The 18,889-nt window shown below is 36.3% G+C and overlaps 1 protein-coding gene across 1 annotated transcript in view; it reads right to left on the minus strand.

The window, feature by feature from the left end:
• Positions 1-18,889, minus strand: part of MYOM1 (myomesin 1) — a 136,835-nt gene that overhangs the window by 91,375 nt on the left and 26,571 nt on the right. Inside the window, exons 4-10 of the mRNA XM_006920115.3 lie at positions 17,441-17,672; positions 16,834-16,991; positions 8,785-8,877; positions 6,550-6,638; positions 6,378-6,440; positions 2,750-2,914; positions 567-728 (exon numbers count right to left, since the gene is read on the minus strand). Of these exons, the coding sequence (XP_006920177.2) occupies positions 567-728; positions 2,750-2,914; positions 6,378-6,440; positions 6,550-6,638; positions 8,785-8,877; positions 16,834-16,991; positions 17,441-17,672 (962 nt within the window). The remainder of the gene's footprint in view (positions 1-566; positions 729-2,749; positions 2,915-6,377; positions 6,441-6,549; positions 6,639-8,784; positions 8,878-16,833; positions 16,992-17,440; positions 17,673-18,889) is intronic.

The following is an 18,889-nucleotide window of genomic DNA, read 5'->3' on the forward strand; positions in this document are numbered from 1 at the left end:
TACAACTTTCCTACTTGTACCCCTCTGATCCATTCAAGATATTCTGAAAAAAGGAAGACTCCTAAAATCAACAATTGTAGTTTGTCTTGAGGATTAAATTGTAGCACCTTGTTTCCTAGCTCATTAAAGCTAAAGCTATAAAGAAGGGGCCTGGAATGAAATACTAATGGATATTTAAAAATAGATATTAAAGAGTAAGTTCCCCAACAACACATCACTCTGTCGTTACAGTTTCCATAAACTGAAATGGCTTTTTAAATAGTATTTAGCACCTCAACTAGAACACCTATAGAGAACTGCACTGTTGGCTCACTGAAGATGAGACAAGTACTGCCATTAGTGACAAACATAGTCTGGAACTTGCTTACCTTTGGGTTAATGTCTTTAGGGTTATTAACCTCTTCACATCAGGTGTAGTATTTCTAGAAGTTAATATCCCTATGGTATGTAATCTGGAAGAATTTTCAAATGGATCTTTCATCATTACAAAAAACATGCCTGGAGAGATTGATTTGGTCTCAGTGTTTTAAATAATCTTGGGTGTTCTGCTTTTTGTTAGGTCTTACCTCGAACAAAGACGTAAGCACTATATTGTTCATAATATTCTCCCATCCGTACACGGATTGTGTAGAGGCCTTCATCTTCTTTGTTGAGATGAGAAAATGTCAGTGTTGCCCGATCTCCACTCCAATGTGTTTGTACCCATTTTGATGAAGAAATAAGTGCTCCTGAGTGGGAGAGGGAGTCAGCAAAATTAACCATTCTTTTTCTCTATTACTCCTTTCTTCCTCTCTCCCCTCCATCCCTCCCTCTCTCTCCCTCACTCTCTAGCCCTGTTTCTCCCTCCCTCTGTTCCCCATCTGCTACCTCTCTTTCTCTCTCTATTCCTCTCCTTCTATATTGACAATTTTCAGACTGGAGGAAGTCTCTAGGGCGTTGAGGCATTCTGCCATGTTTATATTGGTAAAAATACTAGACCAGAAGTGAGGAGACCAGTACCAGATAATCTGCAGGGCCCAGTGCAAAATGAAATTGCAAGGCCCATTGTTCAAAAAGCAGAGAGAAAAATTACAGTTATAAGTACTAAAGGATAAGGGTTTTTCCTCTAAAAATAGCTTATTACTTGTAAAGAGTAATAAAAATAATACAAAAATGCAAAAATAACATTTTCATGTCATAATTTTATAAAAAAAGACTTTATTAATGTGATATCTTGATTGATAATGAATATTTCTGGCTTGCTTTTCTGCAGATTCAGTTATTAGGTGATCAAATTTAGACTTTTATCAACTTTATTTTAAATGGATATAATTGAAAGGAACATCAGTCACTTTTTGCAAACATAAGATCACAAATTAGTTTTGATAATATTTTTATTTTGAGAAGGATCTTTCTGCTGATGTAGCTATTACTGCAGCTGTTAAGAGTGTCAGATAATTAAAGTATTACGTATTTTATATTATATAGTATTATATAGTTATGGTATAAAGTTACTATTGGGTTAACTTTCTAATAAACTAAAATATAAATTTTAGTACTCTAGAGCTGATGATTCTTAAGGAAAATTTTTTTAAAGGAGATTTAACTTTTCATACAAATCGGTTTCATGTAAGTCTGAATTTAATTTTAAATGTAAATCTACATATTGCATCTTAATGTTTCCTCTTACATGTCCTGTAACTTGTGGAAGTCATACAAGAAACTGAAAAAGACCTCATGATTTGTGTATAATTCAAACAGCTGTTTATGCATTCTATCACTATCTCTTCAATTATGAGGAAAAATTAATTTTCAAATTCTCTTGCTTGTTAATAATTGTTTCATCCAAGGTTTTATATAAAAAGTGTTCTTTTTCATTGAATGCAAAAATGTTTAAACTTAATTTCTATTTCTAAGCCTGAGTATAGTTGCTTTGAAATGTGGCAGTTTTCATAAACAGAGGTTCTAAACCGTGACGAATTCTAACAACTGCTTTATGTGCTTTATTACATTGTCTATATACAAGCTTTTAATTGTAATGTTTTACTGACAGTTTACTGTCTGATTGCTGGCAGTTCCTGCCACAGCACTCAAGCCAGAAAGTCAATATTTGTGCAAATCCCACAAAGGTGAGTTCTTGAGATGGACAGGCAAGCTGGCCTCCTACAGTGGGTCCCATGCTGCCTGCATATGGATCCCCTCCCCTTCTCTAGGGCCATGTTCACTTAGTGCTTTTGCTGCTGCTGCCACTGCTGCCATGCTGGCTTCAACATGGGCCCAGGTCCTGGTCCCAGCCACTGCTTCGGGATCTCATGGTGCCTCAGACTGCCCCGGGTACCTGCATGCACAGGGGAAGTTCAGACTAACTGCTTGGTGAGTACCTTGCCCACTGCTCACCTTGCCCAGGGAACAATGAGCGTGCTCCATAGTCCCATTGGACTTCTCTGAATTTCACTTTGTTTTACCAAATAAAATTAACTTGCAAAATGAAGATATATCCAACTTATATAAACAAAAATACATTTTCTTAATCCTTTCCATATATTACTTGGTGATAAAAATATATTTCACAAATATATGTGAGTTCTACTATTTACAAAAACCTTTTTTTAACATCCAGTAGGTATAGGTTATGCCATCCAACGTCTAGATTCTGCTAGCTCTGATGAATAGATCTGCAGTCTTATGGATGTTCATGTTCTGGTGCCAAGTCCAGTTTGCAACTTTCTGCAAATAAGAACCTAAGTCAGAATTCATTATAAAGGCTCACCATTTCTGTACCACTGGATCTCTGGCTGGAAATGTTTAATTTCAGGAGTGATAACTACACGGCAGCCTAGACTCATCGTCTCGCCCTCTCTCCCAAAGGACACATCAAACTTGTCATCAAAGTGGATCTCAAACTTGGACGCATAACCATATGGGGTCACGGCAACTGGGTACAACAAAAACGAACGTCAGTAACTTATTTTTTTCTCATCAAAGATACATAAGCATTTAAATGAGCACAGGCAGAGAGCAGTCACAACAAAGACTGATCAAATGATTTATCTGGGCAAAAATTAAGTCTTATAAAAGACATATTATTACGTGAAATGGAAATTCTGTGTATGAAAATTCTTGCTTCACTGGTCAGAAAAGCTTATTTATAACTAATAAGATTTGAAGGTCAGATTTCATGCCTTACATAAAATATACATTAATACCACTTTTAGCTTAAACTTAAATAGTTAGCTGCAATATACGTATACATCTTTTAATTTTAGATTCTAAGTTCATTTAAACTCTATTGTTTGTACTCTTGGGACAAATAGCCATATCAATTACTCATAAAAATATAGTAAGTTGCTTTAACTTCCTTAATGATCTGAGTAAAAAAAATATATAAGAAAAGTCAATGGGAGAAAATTAAAAAGTTTAAAATATTGTAACTTTAAAAACATTTTTCTTAGAAATGTCTTAATTATAGATTGAGTAAATGCCTGTATTATAAACTCTCCCAGGTTTTATCTTCTCTTTTCTCAAAGGAAAGGGCTTGGGAAAATAACGACTATTTATTGGTGGGTTATTATATGCCAGGCATGCTACATTCGACATGTCATCTAATCTTTGCAAAATCCCCGTGGCATAGATATTAGCTTTTCCTCTCTTTCAGATGCAGATATAAATGTTCACAAATATACAGTTAATGCCAAGGTTTTAAGGGTATCTTGTAAATTTGAAATTCAAACTCCTAACTGCCCAACTTTAAGACTTAGGCCCTTTCATATTTCATCTGTCTTCCTAAGACCTTAGTATTAATTTGAAAAAGCAAGCTAACATTCATTAGGTTCAACTGTGCCAAGTATTGTTCCAAGTGTTTAATAACTATTAACTCAATTAAGCCTCATAATAACCCTATCAGGTACCATTATTATTGCTACAGATGAGGAAACAGCAGCATAGGGAGGCTAAACAACTGCCCACATTCACCAACCCCACCCCCCACCTCAAGAGCCACATTTATACTGGCAGGCTGTTTCAAGAACTTGTGCTCTCAACCACTATGTGGTATTGCTTTAAATTTACATGTTGCCTGGCAACCGCTAACCAACAGGGAAATGTTCTCTATGAAGTATGTCCCATCTGCCCCACTTCTACATGACAATGTCACACTGAAATCAAAAAGCAAAACAATTTGATCAGACCTTGCTCACTGAGAAGCTGGGCTGGTTCCAAAGCTGCCTTAGGGAGTAGAGATAAGGGTTATAGTAGGCCTGAGGTTTAGGGGTTGTCAAATCTAGAGCTAAATCTAGACTGCTTCCTATTTTGTACTATTAAGAATGGTTTCAATTTTTTAATTATTGAAAAAATCGAAAGAAGACTAAGAATTTGTGACATGTGAAAAGTGACAGGAAATTCAAATTTCAATGTTTATAAATAAGGATTTATTAGAACACAGCCATCTTATTCATTTACCTCTTGTCTATGGCTGCTTTTGTGTTACAATGGCAGAGTTGAGTAGCTGCAACAGAGACCATGTGGCCCACAAAACCTAAAGTATTTACAACCTGCTCCTTTACAGAAATGTTTGCTAACCCCTGGTTTGGAATATGGTTTAGAATTAGAAAGACCATGTTACAAGTCCCTACTCTACCAGTATGTGTGGTCTTGTCCCTTGATTTAACCACTCTAACCTGCTTCTCCATCTACATAGCACAGAGGAAAAGGTGCTTATTTCATAAGCTTTGGGAGTGCATTAAATGAATCAATACATATAAAAAAAAGTCTTAGTATAGTTTATGTAACACCAATCAATATACATTAACTATTAGAACAGAACCAAGGGCAGGAAGATTTATTTATGACATTTACCAGCATATTCCAAGCACCTAAACTAGTACATAGCTCATACTAGATGCCCAGTAAACTGGTTGAAGGAATCAATAAAAGCCCCTGTCTTCTGTGTTAGGAACAACTACACTCAATTCAGGGGCCAGAGAAGGCTCTGACTGAATGCAACTGGAGTTAGAGAAGTAGTCAAGCCGGGCTTTCAGACCTTGACTTGATGGATAAGAGGAAAATAGGAGAAACATGGATGATGATATGGTAGTGAGAATGAGCAGGATACCTTCAGAAAATTGTGGAATGATCAAATAGGCCAGTCTTGGGGACACTGGAAGATAAGTCGTAGTTTCAGAATTTCCAACTATTCTCTTAACATAAATAAAATGATATGAGAACAATATGATTTGGGATGTATTCCTCCCTCACTCTCACTCCTCTTTATCCCCTGCCCATGAGATTGACACCCATGGTTATATCTTGAAATATTAACATTTGGAGCTATTCCATGAAGTTGATGAAGTAGATCATCTAAAGACATCAAACTAACCAGTTAGATGAAAAACTGACCCATGAGAAAGTATCTTCATCAATGATTTTCAAAACTATCACTTATTTTTTTAATGTTTGGAAAATAAGAAGTTAGGGTTTGGCTACCTTTTTCAGTCTGACCATTGTAAGCACCTAATTATTTGAAGAACCATAAGGATTTTACTTTTATTGCTTCCCATGAAAAGAAGTTCTGACTTAGATAAACTAATTGAAGTTCACGAATACACAAATTACCGCTAATTGGAATTTTTAATAGGTTGCTATTTAACCACATTTAGACATCCTTTTAAATTGCACTTCATAAATGAATGTACTTATTTATTCATTCAATATTGAATAGCTACTCTGTGTCAGGCGCTGGGATTTAGAGATAAAAGGTCCACCCTTGCCTTCAAGTGGCTCACGGGCCAGTGGGAGAAATAGACATTTAACAGTTAACAGTGTCCAGTGTAAGAGATGTTCTTATGGAGGTGCCATGGCCTCACTAGGGACATCCAACCCTGACTGGGTGGGGTGGGTGTGGCAGTGGGGTAACAGTAGAGGTTAGACATGGGTTTCTCCAGGAGGTAACGCTGACCTATACATTTAGGGATGAGTAAGACTACTATAAACAGTCCAAACATACATGTGAATGTGTTTGCGTGTGTGTGTGTGTGTGTGTGTGTGTGACATACATGTGAATGTGTGTGTGTGTGTGTGTGTGTGTGTGAGTGGTTAAATCACTCTGTCCAGGTTTGTATAATGATCTTTCCCAGTTTAACGCAGAAAGACTTAAAATCATTTGCCATTTTTAGCCCATTACATCTGGGCTTTTATAAAACCAAAGAAAAGCAATTATATTCAGAAAGAGAACAGTAACCAAAGAATCTAAAAAAAATGAAACTAACTATAGACAGCTATTATATATACATATTAACATATATTACAACATATACTATGCATTTATTTCAGCATTATAGAATAGCTTATTAAGCTGTATTTTAAATGTAGATGACATTTAGTAAATATATTTTTAAACTTACAGCTGAGGGGCATGGTGGAAGCCCCAGCATGGAAGCGAGTCTCATCAAACTCTCCTTTATATCCTAGAAAAGAAAACAGAAATGCACATGACCTACTTCTTAATTGTTTTTAGCAATGTGAATAAATTATTCTAAAAACACATTTGGAATAAAACAAGTTCAGCAAACCTACTCTTTACCACCACCGAGGCATATGCTGAAAGCTCTCCTTTAACATTCATTGCTGAGGCCCGGTACTGAGCGGTGTCTTCAAAATCACATCTGAAAAAATGTATAGAAATAAGTGGATATTGCAGTGATACTCCTTGTAATTGCTGGCTGTTCTTTCAAAGATCTCTGCCACCGTGGCACACTGGAAATCAGTGGCTGACATGTGGTTCTATGGGACTCTTGATGAAGCTGCTCTCTCTGATCTGGCTCCCTGTGGGATTTTACATGGTCCAAGGGATTTACAGTAGTTTCAGGCCAGCAGTACAGGATGGTAGAAGACCTATAGTACACTGTGATCCTAGTCTGGGTTAATTTATAATGTCTAAAAAAAAATGTCAACAAAATGATAAGCACATAAATTACAGCATGATGGCATTATAATCAATTGGGGGCACAGTCTCCCTGCTGGCCTCCCCAAGGGTGAGTTTCAGTCTGGGGGTGACAGGGCAACAAGAGGGAAAGAAAAAGCCTCTCCTTGTAGACTTCCATGGCTTCCTTGAGCCACAGACCAGATCTAGGTCAGTCTAATGTGTGGTTCTGTGTTCTAGCCTCAAAGTAAAAATAAATGAATTCTACTACGGTTCAGGCCACACTTGGGGTTTTGGCCCACGGCATGACACAAGAGTTGGAAGTTCCTCTGAGTCATAATACAGGAATTGTGATATCTTTAATAATGGAGTTAGGGAGACAATGATCTCACAGAGAGATGAACAGGCTAAGATTTCAAAGCTGGTTGTTTGTGTCATATCATTTCCAGTGTCTATGTTATTCATTGTCCCTCTAAGTTTAGTTTCATTCATATAAACTTATTTCTTGTTGAAATTTTACAGACATCAATAGAACTCCAGGAAGGTCAATACAGTTGTCTTTCTCATAACTATTTAATTATCAAGCAACAACATAGCTCACTGTTGCCTCAGAAGAACCATTGACTGACAGCATTGATGTGACTTCAGATCAGGGTCAGAGCTTGGAGAACATCCCAGCGTCCAGGGTTCTGTTTGAAGCCCAGCATCACTTGTGTCAGCTGTTGTGATCTGAAGAGAAGGCTATAAATCTCCTGAGATCAGAATGATGTAAATTTTACTTTGATATCTCAGCATGTCATGGTTTTATGAGAACTAAAAATGGCAGGAGCTTGTTTAACTTTTGTATCCACATAACTAGGCTTGGATTTTAATATCATTTTTAAGAGATGTGATAAATCCTCGAGGACTTGGGAATTTTGATGTAGGTTCTGCTTTCAAATTTTTTTCTTGTTGAGTATCTTTTTAATAAAGTGATATTAATGATGGACATATGCGCAAAAGAAAACAAACTTTTTTGGCTGAGGTCTGGGGAAGGAAGAAAAAGCATGAGAAACAGGAAACGTAGGGGTGGGGTAGAGTACAGTCTTACTTGTAAACTGTAGAAAATATCTAGAAAGTATGGGTGCTCTTTGCCTATGCAGGGTCACTGAGTACAGGTAGCACCCACCCAACCCCACTGTCAATCACCCTCACGATTGAGGAGTCATAAATGACATGTGTCCAGATTTAATTCTAGACTTAAATTTAATCCTAGGACCAGTTCACTGGACCAGGCATGTGGACGAGCAGGCCTGGCACAGGGCAGCCAGGTGTATCAGAAGCATTTTACTGAGTGCCGTGCACGCAGGCAATCTGCTTTCAAATTTTACTTTGAATTTTGCTTTAAAGACACCCCAATGTCCATATTGCCTCCACCTACAGGTTGACAGGGTGGGTGCATTGTTTCCCACAGTTCATCTCTTCTAGTCCAGCTTACATTCAATGCCACCCACCCCAACTTCCATATCCTTTACTGATTAATGACAAAAGAGTATGATGACGATGTTGATTTGGAACTCTGAAAGGATAACCGAGTATAAATGTCTATTTATATAACTTAGTTTTTACTAATGTCTAAGAAAGGGATAAATAAAAAATTAATTTTTTCTCATCATCTTTGAGGAAACTCAGACAGAAGATCACTTTGGGAGGTAACCTGGGCTTGGTAAGAATGAGTCACGCATATCACTCTCAGGTGTGCACCAAGAGAAGTGATGCATGTGCACATCCCCATTGAGATCATGCTGCGTCGTCGGGAACAGGGGAGGAGAGCAGCTATGGACCAGAGCAGTGAGGTGTCTCCCTGAGAAATTGTCGGGCAACACACACGGACCCTGATGTCCTCTTACGTGTTAATTTCCAGTGTGTGCAGTCCATATCGACTTTGAATAATATATTTCCCGGGGTTTGCATGGACGTTTATTGGCACTTGGTTTTTATACCTATGAGACAATGGAAACAAAGTGCAGTAAGTTGAAGTGTAAATAGCTTCACGATTAAAAGTGCACACACACGCATGCACACATGTACCCACACACAATTCTTCTTCCTGAAGGAACACCTGTAAACATGGCACTGAGGTCGGCAGCAGCGTTGGCTCAGTAAATACAATCTACAGTAGGTTAAATAAAATGCACTAAAAATACGGTGAAACTTCTCAGTGTACTTGCTTTCCTCTCCATCATAAAAATTACATTTAAGCTGACTGTTCACAACAATATGATTGAATCTTGCATACATAATGTTGAGTGAAAGAGCCAGACTCAAAAGACTACATAGTATAATGATTGCTTTATACAAAGTACAAATCCAGAAAAGATCAATTCATGCTGCTAGAAGTCAGGAAAGTGATTTCCCCCTGGAGAGTGGGGAGGAGGTTGAAGAGGGGACATGAAGGAGACATCTTGGCTGCTGATAATGTCTGGTTTTTTGATTTGGGTGTTGGTTACATGGGTATGTGCAATATACAGAAATTCATCAAAGCTGTGCATTTATATATAATATGCACTTTTTATGTGAATTATGCTTCAACAAAAGATCCAAAAAAGAAAAAAAATTTGACCATTGTTGACACGACAGAGGGGAAACCTTTGTGTTAGGAGTTTTATTGTTGGCTGCCTATGTAGGATGACAGCATAACACTCCTCCTACGAACATTCTTGCATATGGTTAAAAAGCAATGTCATTATACTGAAAACTCATTATATTTGTTTTATTCCATCATAAGCAAGCATGGCTCTTGGCTTGGAAGAACTTAAAATATTAATCATGAAAGAAAATTTCTGACAAATAAAAGCTGAAAGGTTTCCTTTTTCTGACTGTCTCATCCTTGGTTAAGCCTCTCAGGCCTCAAAGGGAGGGTACTGGAAGGGTCCTTTCCAGAGACACTGTATCCCAAGTCTACAAATGGCACCTTGATTCTTTGCCATGTCCTTATGGTCTCAATAGCCAGTGGCTATGGTGCCAAACCGGGCTCTCCTGTGTAAGCCATTTTCTGCCCAAAAGAGGAGATGGATTTTACTTGTTTATCTTTCAGATACCCCACTTCGTGTGCACAGATACCACAAATAACACTAATAACCATAACTAATACAGAGCATTTACAACAAGCCAGGCAAGGTTCTAAGTGCTTTATGAATAGATTAGTAAATTCGAACCTCACAACAACCACATGAAGCAGAACTATTTTTAACATAATTTTCAGTTGAAGAAACCAAGGCTGGAGAGATTAAGTAATTTGTTCCAGCTCACACAGCTAGGAATAGCAGAGCTGGGATTTCAACCCAGGCAATCTGGCTCCTGACAACGTGGAATGTTTCCATTTCCCAATTGTTCTCTATTTAGCTGCATTTTATTTATTTAGACTTCTGGGAATGGTTATAAGGAAGTTTGGGATCAGGGAAAGTGGTGGAAAGGAAGAAAAAGAAAGGAGATAATCACAGTCGGTTCCTCCCTTCCCCCAACTGCATACTCACACATGTGTGTGCATACATGTTCTATGTCCTTAAAACACATATTTATTTTCTATACTTTTAAAAATATATCATTCTCCTCCATTTAGCAAAATCCCAACTCATCTTTCAAGGTTCAGATCAAATGCTACTTCTTCAGTAAACTCCTCCCTGAAATCCCACACAATATTAATTGTTCCTGCCGTTCCATATCAGTGTTAATTAGTTCAAATTGCAAGATAGTACATTTATTAAATTATGGTTGATTATATGTCTCTTCTACTTAGCTGCAAGTGCCTTAATGATAGGGATTATGTCTGATTCATATTTGCTTCTATTCCTACTCTCAAGGAAACATGAGTCATGGACACATATTAGGCACTCAATGTTTGTTAAATTGGATTGAACAGAATTATTGTGTAATGCAATAGATTAATTGTAGCATCATACATTTTGCCCAAAGAACAGAGTTCTGACAAACATGTACTTCATGGTTTGGATAATTTAAAATAAGTGTATAGGAAGAAAGTAACTTGAGGTTCTTTGTGTCTCGGTTCTTTCAGATCTGAAAAGAGAAGGCTGGATTCACTTAAGAATCACTGCTGCATGGCAGGCATAGTGGTATAAACTTCTACCCGACCCACAGAGGACATTGGTAGCTGTTTCCTGCCAGCCCAGAAGCAGCCTCAGACAGCTGTCTCACCACTGAGCTCTAGACAAGCAGAACTATCTGATCAGGGATGGCCTGTAAAAATAAATCTGCTCATAGCTCCTAATTTCGAACACCCCTTGCTTGGAGCGAATGACAGGGTAGAACATATTAATTGACATGTTCTCCTGATTGAATTGGCTTAGGTAATTTTACACTTGACTCAGAAGCTCCCTCTTGCTCAGTGTTTTCATGTGCTGGGGTGTTTTCAGTAGTCCCTTTTAGCATAAGAAGAGAAATATATGACACGGACAGCTGGGCATGTGCTACTTGACTCAACAATTGAATAACACCCCATTTGGCTTCCGACCGAAAATGTTGTTAATTATCTCCATAAAGTTGGAGTTAAAACAGTATTTTGCAGCTCCCAAAGTTGCTTTACCTTCCTTGCTCTCCTGTACTACTCAGCTTAGCATCTTAATGCCTTTCCTCCAGCTAAACACCAGTGACTTTTCTAATGCGACCTTCTGGCACTTGAAATTGGTTTAAAATTCTCTCTCTCTCTCTCTCGCTCTCTCTCTCTCACACACACACACACACACACACACACACACCCCTACTTTGAGGAGGTTCTAGTCTTTCGTCTGGTACTTTAGATATCAGTGTGAGAAATGCCTGTTTTAAAGCAGCAGATAAGGAGTAAGTTAAGAAACTATTTGATTATCTTCCCCAAGGAATTCACCGAGGCATTCAGGTTCCAGGTCACTTGACATTGGCTGCCTTTGGTATTAAGTCTGAAAAGAAAAGAAGGATTTTTGGCCTTTTCTGTATATGCTTCACAGCTTGTTATTTCTGGAAAGTGAAATTCCAAACTGTCCAGTCATTGGCTAATTTTGGAGAGTAATTTACACCCTGGGATTATTCATCAAAAGGTTTCTGAAATTCTTGTGAATATTTAGATGTACACCATTTTCTTTATCATTTTCATGTAGAGTTTATGAACAGTCGGTTAATAAGCTTTCATTATACTATAAGTATTTCTAGAATAATACTCGTTCCCTGAATAAATGTCTATTTGGAGGTGGGGCTGACTTTGATAATGAGAGTAACAATGAAAGCTCTTTGTGTAAAGCATGGTCCAGTAAAAAGGCTTCATTCTAATTTTTTCTATCAGCAAATAATGTATGCCAAAATGATCTTTATCATGTTGAATCCCCCTAAAAATGTGATTGATGCGTTAAATCTAATCTTATGTTTTAAATAAATAGCAATTACTCACTTTAAAAACCAATTAGCTGAGAGAAATCTATCTTATTTGGGAAGATTTTGGAATTACATTAGTAAGAAAAAATCTAAAAGAAAACTCCAAATCCTTATGTTGGGAAGTAACTATAAATTATAAATAACTTTTAACTATTTTAAATGTACATTGTTTTCCTAAGATAATATGGTAGCAACTGCTAAATTTGAATACATGTGAATAACTAATCTCGTAAACAAATTCAATACATGATTCTATTATAGAATTTATAAATTCTCATAATTTGCAAAAATAGAATAAGACTTTTCCAAATCTTCAGGCTCTTTCTAAGATACATTTCTCATACTATTTTATTCCCAGCTTTTTAATTATTACCAAGCCTAATGACAATTTCTTTAAATGTCTATTTGCCAATAATTTTAGGAGCAATGTGAGGAATTCCAAATATGTAGTTTAAGTGTCTCGCTTGAGGATCTAGTCCAGTATCCATGTATAGATCTGAAAATATGGGTGTTGAGTGAGTGAATGAATGATTATCATTTTCTAATACCAACACATTGCTTTAGTGAGTTTATGTGAATCTCCTTGCTGTCACAATCCAGATTTTCATTGACAAAATTGATCTTGACTAAGGGCTGGAAATCCAATTAAATCTAGCTCTTTAAAAAAAAAAAAAGTGTGTAAAATTAACTCAATTCTCTTATTTTAAAAAGAACTTTTCTCTTTTCTCCTATTTCATATAATTTTAAAATTGACTTGGCAATACATTTATATGGTCCAAGAACCAGAAAGTATAAGGGAGCATAGAGAATAGTCTCCTTCTTCACACTTGTCTACCTTCTACCCAGCTCCTCCCCACAGCTAACTGCTTTCCTTAGATTCTTATGTCTCTTTCCAGAGTTCATGCAAGTAAAACAAAAATAGTCCTCTCTCGGTATCCACAGGGGATTGGTTCCAGGATCCTTTGTGAATATCAAAACCCACAGATGCTCAAGTCCCTATACAAAATGGTATAATATTTGCATATAACCTATATTTGCATATAGGCTATGACAGGGTACTTATACCTCACTTCATTTGCATGGATTCAGCATAGTGCTCAGCATGTGACAAATTTAGGTTTTGCTTTTGGGAATTTTTGCTTTCTGGGATGTTTTTTCTCTCGAATATTTTCAATCTGCGTTTGATTGAATCCGTGGATGCAAAACCCATGGATGTGGAGTTTCTCAACTGTACAAACATAATTTTTTTCTCCTTCCCTTTAAACCAATATATAGTTTATTATACAAGCTATTATATAAATATAGCTTATTAAGTAAAACAACTTCAGTTTTTCATCACATGTATAGTTTTCCTTCTATATTCACAAAGCCCTCCCTTAAGATGGCCAGCTTCACCACCAGTGCAGCAGTATCTTCTGCAGCTAACTTCTCTGCTGGACCCAAGACCTAAATAGGCTTCCTTCTGATTTCAGAGCAGGTTGGGCATAGGACGGTTTTCCTCAGGGTCTCTGCACCTGGCCATGATGAGTGATGTGTGCTTCTGTCATTTAGCACTCTGTGGGTAATCTCTAGATTCCATTTAGATGGATTTGGTCAGTACGTCGGATCAGCTGAAGAGCAGCTGCTGCATGTTCAGACCATTTGTTAGACCTCAGGGATTTCCATGACCTGAGGGTGCCTAGTGGAAACTTGGAACCATCTCTGGAAAGGACTCTAAGAGAGCCAGGCCCCAGGCACACATGCCTGTGAAAGACATGGCTAAGGACCTAACTGCTACAAGTGAAGGCAGCGGGACTCCACGAAGCATTATCATAAACTTATTCCTGTAATTTATCTCCTTCTTTCACGGAGATTATTTTCAAGTATTTCTTTCATACTTGTCTTCAGTCCAGGAAGCTGCAGCTGGCTACCAAAAAGGCATAAATGCCAGCAAAGTAATCTCCAACAACCATGGTTTCTGCTTGAGTGGTGGGTTCCCTGCTCATTGAGGGGAAGGATTCTTTCTGAAGATTGCATACTCTGTACTAGCATTTCAAAGTAAATTAGAGCTTCATTTAGTGATAATTTTTAAAAAGCCATCATACCCAGGAAGGTATACTAATCCCACATAAAAATTTACTACCAGAGAAGGATGTGCCTTGGAGCCTGAGAAGCTGAAGTTTCAGGGACTCTCACTAGCATGGGTCTCTGCAAGGCTCTATGCCTAATTTATACTAACTTTACGTTCTTTTTTGTAGAGTGACCACCAAATTGTATAAGCTTAGTGAACCCACAAAATCTAGATCTCACCTTGTTTATTGTCATAGCCAATTTTCAGTTATCTACTAGCTGTCTAATCTTCAGCTTTATCTAGGGGCAAATCTTGCTTTCTCAAGTATGGTTAACTATTTTCTTAGTGGTCCACTAGTTCTTTTGTTTTAATATTTACTTTTTTGCTTTACTTGCAAAGCAACTGGACTTTCTGTGAAATGCTCTGATCTGTCCCTACTGGGAGAATTTTAGATAAAAAATGGACTCATCTTCTCCAAGCACTAAACAGGGTGTAGGATCTAGAGAAGGCCTGTCCCAGTAAATGTACAGCCTCTCCAACATTCCTGAGACAAGTCCTGTCTCTGTGCCTTTATTTTTGTTTAAAAGGAGCCCCTAGGACATGAAATTCACATGTTGAGGAAAGAAATATTTCAAAGCTAGATAGGAAAATTTTGGAAAGAATTGTACTACTGCTCAGCTCCATTAGTGAGGATAACTGAAAATTGACAGTATTTCTATTTTTCAATTTAACTGGAATTCTAAAAGTTGACAATTTGGTAATTTCAGATTTTTCTGGGGCATTTTTATCTTTTTTGTTTGTTTTTAAATTATTCTTTTATCAGCCAACAAAATAACAGTGTATGGAATTTAATCTCCAACATAGTTTGAGTTCTGCCTTTGTGGAGCCACATCATTCTGGCTTAATAAATAATACCATCAGTGGTACATAAGCATGTTTATATTCTAGTTGCTGTGTATTTAACAGAATAAATAAATGCTTAAGAAATTGATATTTATCTCTCAGAGATTACTTTATATTCTTTTGAAAATCATCTTTAACTCTAATTTTTCAAAAGCAGGAAAACAGTGATAGGATGGTATATAATAAATATAGCTATCTGATTAAGGACTCTGATTATTTATTTATGTGTACATTTGAATTCATGAAAGAAGAGAGTTTTTTACTAACCAAATATATTTCTTAGAGCTAAAAATTAGGCAATCAAAATTAGATGGCCTAATTTTAAGAAAGTTAGGATTTTTTTTTTTCAGGTAGGAAATAATCAGTTTTTGAAAAGGAAATGTCCCTTTAAGAGGCCAAATTTACAACTCCATAGTCACAGAGAAAGGTGGGGAAAAGATGGGTTGATTCCTAAATTACTATAGCATACTTTTATACTTTAAAGCTTGTAAATTGATTTTTAAAACTTCATTTTCATTGAACTATGTTCCTACATTTCTCATCTTTGTTTACTATAAATTATTTGTTTTGATAATATATAGCTGGCTTGGGTTTCATTCTTTGGTTTTCAAACTCAAGAACCTTGAGAAGAGTTTACATACAAGAAAAATATAAAGTAAATCCAATATTGTCAGAGGCAGATTTATATCATAGGTGAATTCTTAAAAACTCACCACCTGCTACATAAAGATAACTATTTATATAGATAACGGATCTATCTTCTCAGCTACCCACAGTCATGCTAGCCAGGTGTCTGAACATTAGAGATAATGGGACAGAAAGGAGAAGGAGGTGGTCACTCCGTGGGTGACAGTGTCATTCAATGTAGGGTTTATACTACAATATAAGGTGCATTAACCACCACTCCTGAGATAAGAAAACCATGCAAAATACTTGTGTCAGAGAATAAAGTGGAAAACACCTTTTTGAGTTGGTTCAATTATTTTCATACTTCTATTCTCTGTGGCAGCCATTCATGACATATGATAGGAAAATTCTGAGTTTAGAGATCACAAAATCATTGACAATTGCAATAGGATATATAATGGAAGGAGAAAAGGGGTACTTATTCTTTATGGAAAGAAAATGCCTTCAGGTCCCATTTCGAGTAATATTTCCCATCAAATTCTCTCTCTCTCTTTTTTTTTTTTTTTGGCTTTACGAAACATATCATTGCTACTGATCACAAAATGATGCCTATATTTAATGAGAACAAGTTTTTATGGTCCATAGCAGTTATAGACATATATTTTCTTTGTATGTAAGTATGTCGATAAAATGTTAACACTTTACATAAGATAAAGACCCATTGTATAATAGGATTACAATGTATCATAATATATCATAACATATGCAAGACTATTCTTTCTTCTCATACATAAAATATTCATCCAGTATCCTTTCTTCACAATTTAAAAAATCTATACAAACTTGCAAATGCTTTCACTGACTCTTGCATATTTATAATGCTGAATGTTTTCACTAGAGATAAAATTAATTTTGCATAATTGATTCTATGAGTAGTTTTATAAAGATAACATACCATGTGACTCGAGGTTCTGGCCAGCCAGAAACAGAGCAGTGTAATTTTACATTTTCTTTCTCCCAAACAGTGTGAGAACGAGGTTTAATAACAAACTCAGGAGCATGGAGAAGATGATCTTCATTCAACTTTTTATGAAATGCTTCGGTTTCTTCTAACTGAAAAAAAAAAAATCACAATATGATAAAATCAAAGGAACCTGCACAACTAAAATAACAAGCAGAAACCGAAATCATCATTTTTCTATTTGGAGCTTTACTTCTGTATTCAAATCAAATGCATATTTCTTGCCCCCTTTTAAAACAATATGCCATTTAATTTTTAACATTCTAAGCCTAAGCAACATATTTTATTTCCCTAAGGCGGACTTTTTAAGGTTATTTAGAACCTTAATTTTTTTGAAACCTAAAATTTCATGGAGTTCATAGCTATTAAATTTGTCTTTCTTTGACCTATACATTTTGATTTCTTTCTCTTTGTTTTCTTTAGTTTTGTTTCTCCACAATATCACATATTTCTTAATTTGAAACAAATCAGTCTATATCTACACACGCAAAGTTCCATGCATTTCCACTTTTGTAAGTTATATTAAATTGTCTTTTCTTACTGTTTTCCTCAGTGACAGGCGTTCTGCCTTTTCTCGAATTGCAACTTTCCTTGACTTCTTCTCAAAAGCTTCCTCTTGGTGGAGACTGGATGAAGACTGTTTTGATACCGTGGACTGTTTGGATGTTGTGATTCCTTCCTCACTAGCAAGGAGATTCCTCTGGGCTATATAAGCAGCAGCTTCTTTAATTCTTTCCTCTTCTGTGTCTGTAATTCCACTGACATGCACTTGGCTAAAATAGGGTAACGGTAAATTACGGGTATTGTGGATGGCAGTGATAAGATGGCTTAATTTCACTAAGTTCAAAGTACCAGACCTCAGAAACTGTGTATTATGCCTAAAGAGAACCTGATAGAAAAACCTGGTAAATCAAGAGCTATCTCTTCACAGTGGAAGTAATCTTCACCTTAACAAATACTGATAATAACCATAATAATACATATTATGGCCCTGGTGCTTTGCCAAGTGCTTTTCACATACAGTATCTCATTTACCCCCACAACAACCTTCTGAGGTAAACTGTATCATTTCAATTTTAGATATATGGTAACGAGGCTCAGAGAAGTTAGGTAACTTGCCCAATGTCATTTCCTTGGTTTCCTTAGTGTGTTCAAATATGATTGAATCTATAATAAAAGATTAAGTTATTACTTCTACCCAGAAAAGATGATATTGTAAAACGAGATGCAGTTTGTGTGCCTGTGATTCTGACACATGACTATGTGTTTGATCTGGATTATATAACTCAGCTGATGTAATGCATTGACCAGAGATATTGCATGTAGGAACAAGTTTTAAATTTACATGAGATCCTTATGCCTACTGGGTTTCTCTCTAAGATATTAAAGGTTATATGTACATATATATGTGTAGATATATATGTATGTGTGCATATTTAATATGACAATCTTCATTTGTGCTTGCTCAGCTCTTATGAGAAGAAATGACCGAACTCACAATTGAAGGGGAGATATTTATAAAAGTGACTTGTTTTTATTCATAATTAGTGACAATGGCAAGTGAGAGGTAACATCCAAAAGTGCTGTGCCTAATGTAGTAGTTTATAATAGAATTTGTGTTGTGAGTTAATAATGTTGTTAAAAATCTTTGGATTATTTTTAACCTCCTTCAATATCTTTGTTGTCGACCCCATTAGATGTTTTAGTGAGGAAGTACATTGATTTTATTAAAGATTCCCTTAAAATTGAGTCTCCTTAGACCTCTTTAATACATAATTGCACATTTACTTTTCTTATAAAAATAATTACCTCCAAATTTAAGCAAACATTTCCATTGTGTTTTCGTGTTCTTGATACCTGAACCTATGCAGTTTGCTGAGGAATAGGATCCAACATTTGCCCAGGTTCGGAACTTCTCATGGAATATAAGACTAGTCTACTTTGTTTCTTACTAAACTTATTAAGTTTTAATTTCTTTTTGCTTATTTCT

This window comes from Pteropus alecto, unplaced genomic scaffold, assembly GCF_000325575.1.
Source record: "Pteropus alecto unplaced genomic scaffold, ASM32557v1 scaffold146, whole genome shotgun sequence".
Taxonomy (NCBI): domain Eukaryota; kingdom Metazoa; phylum Chordata; class Mammalia; order Chiroptera; family Pteropodidae; genus Pteropus; species Pteropus alecto.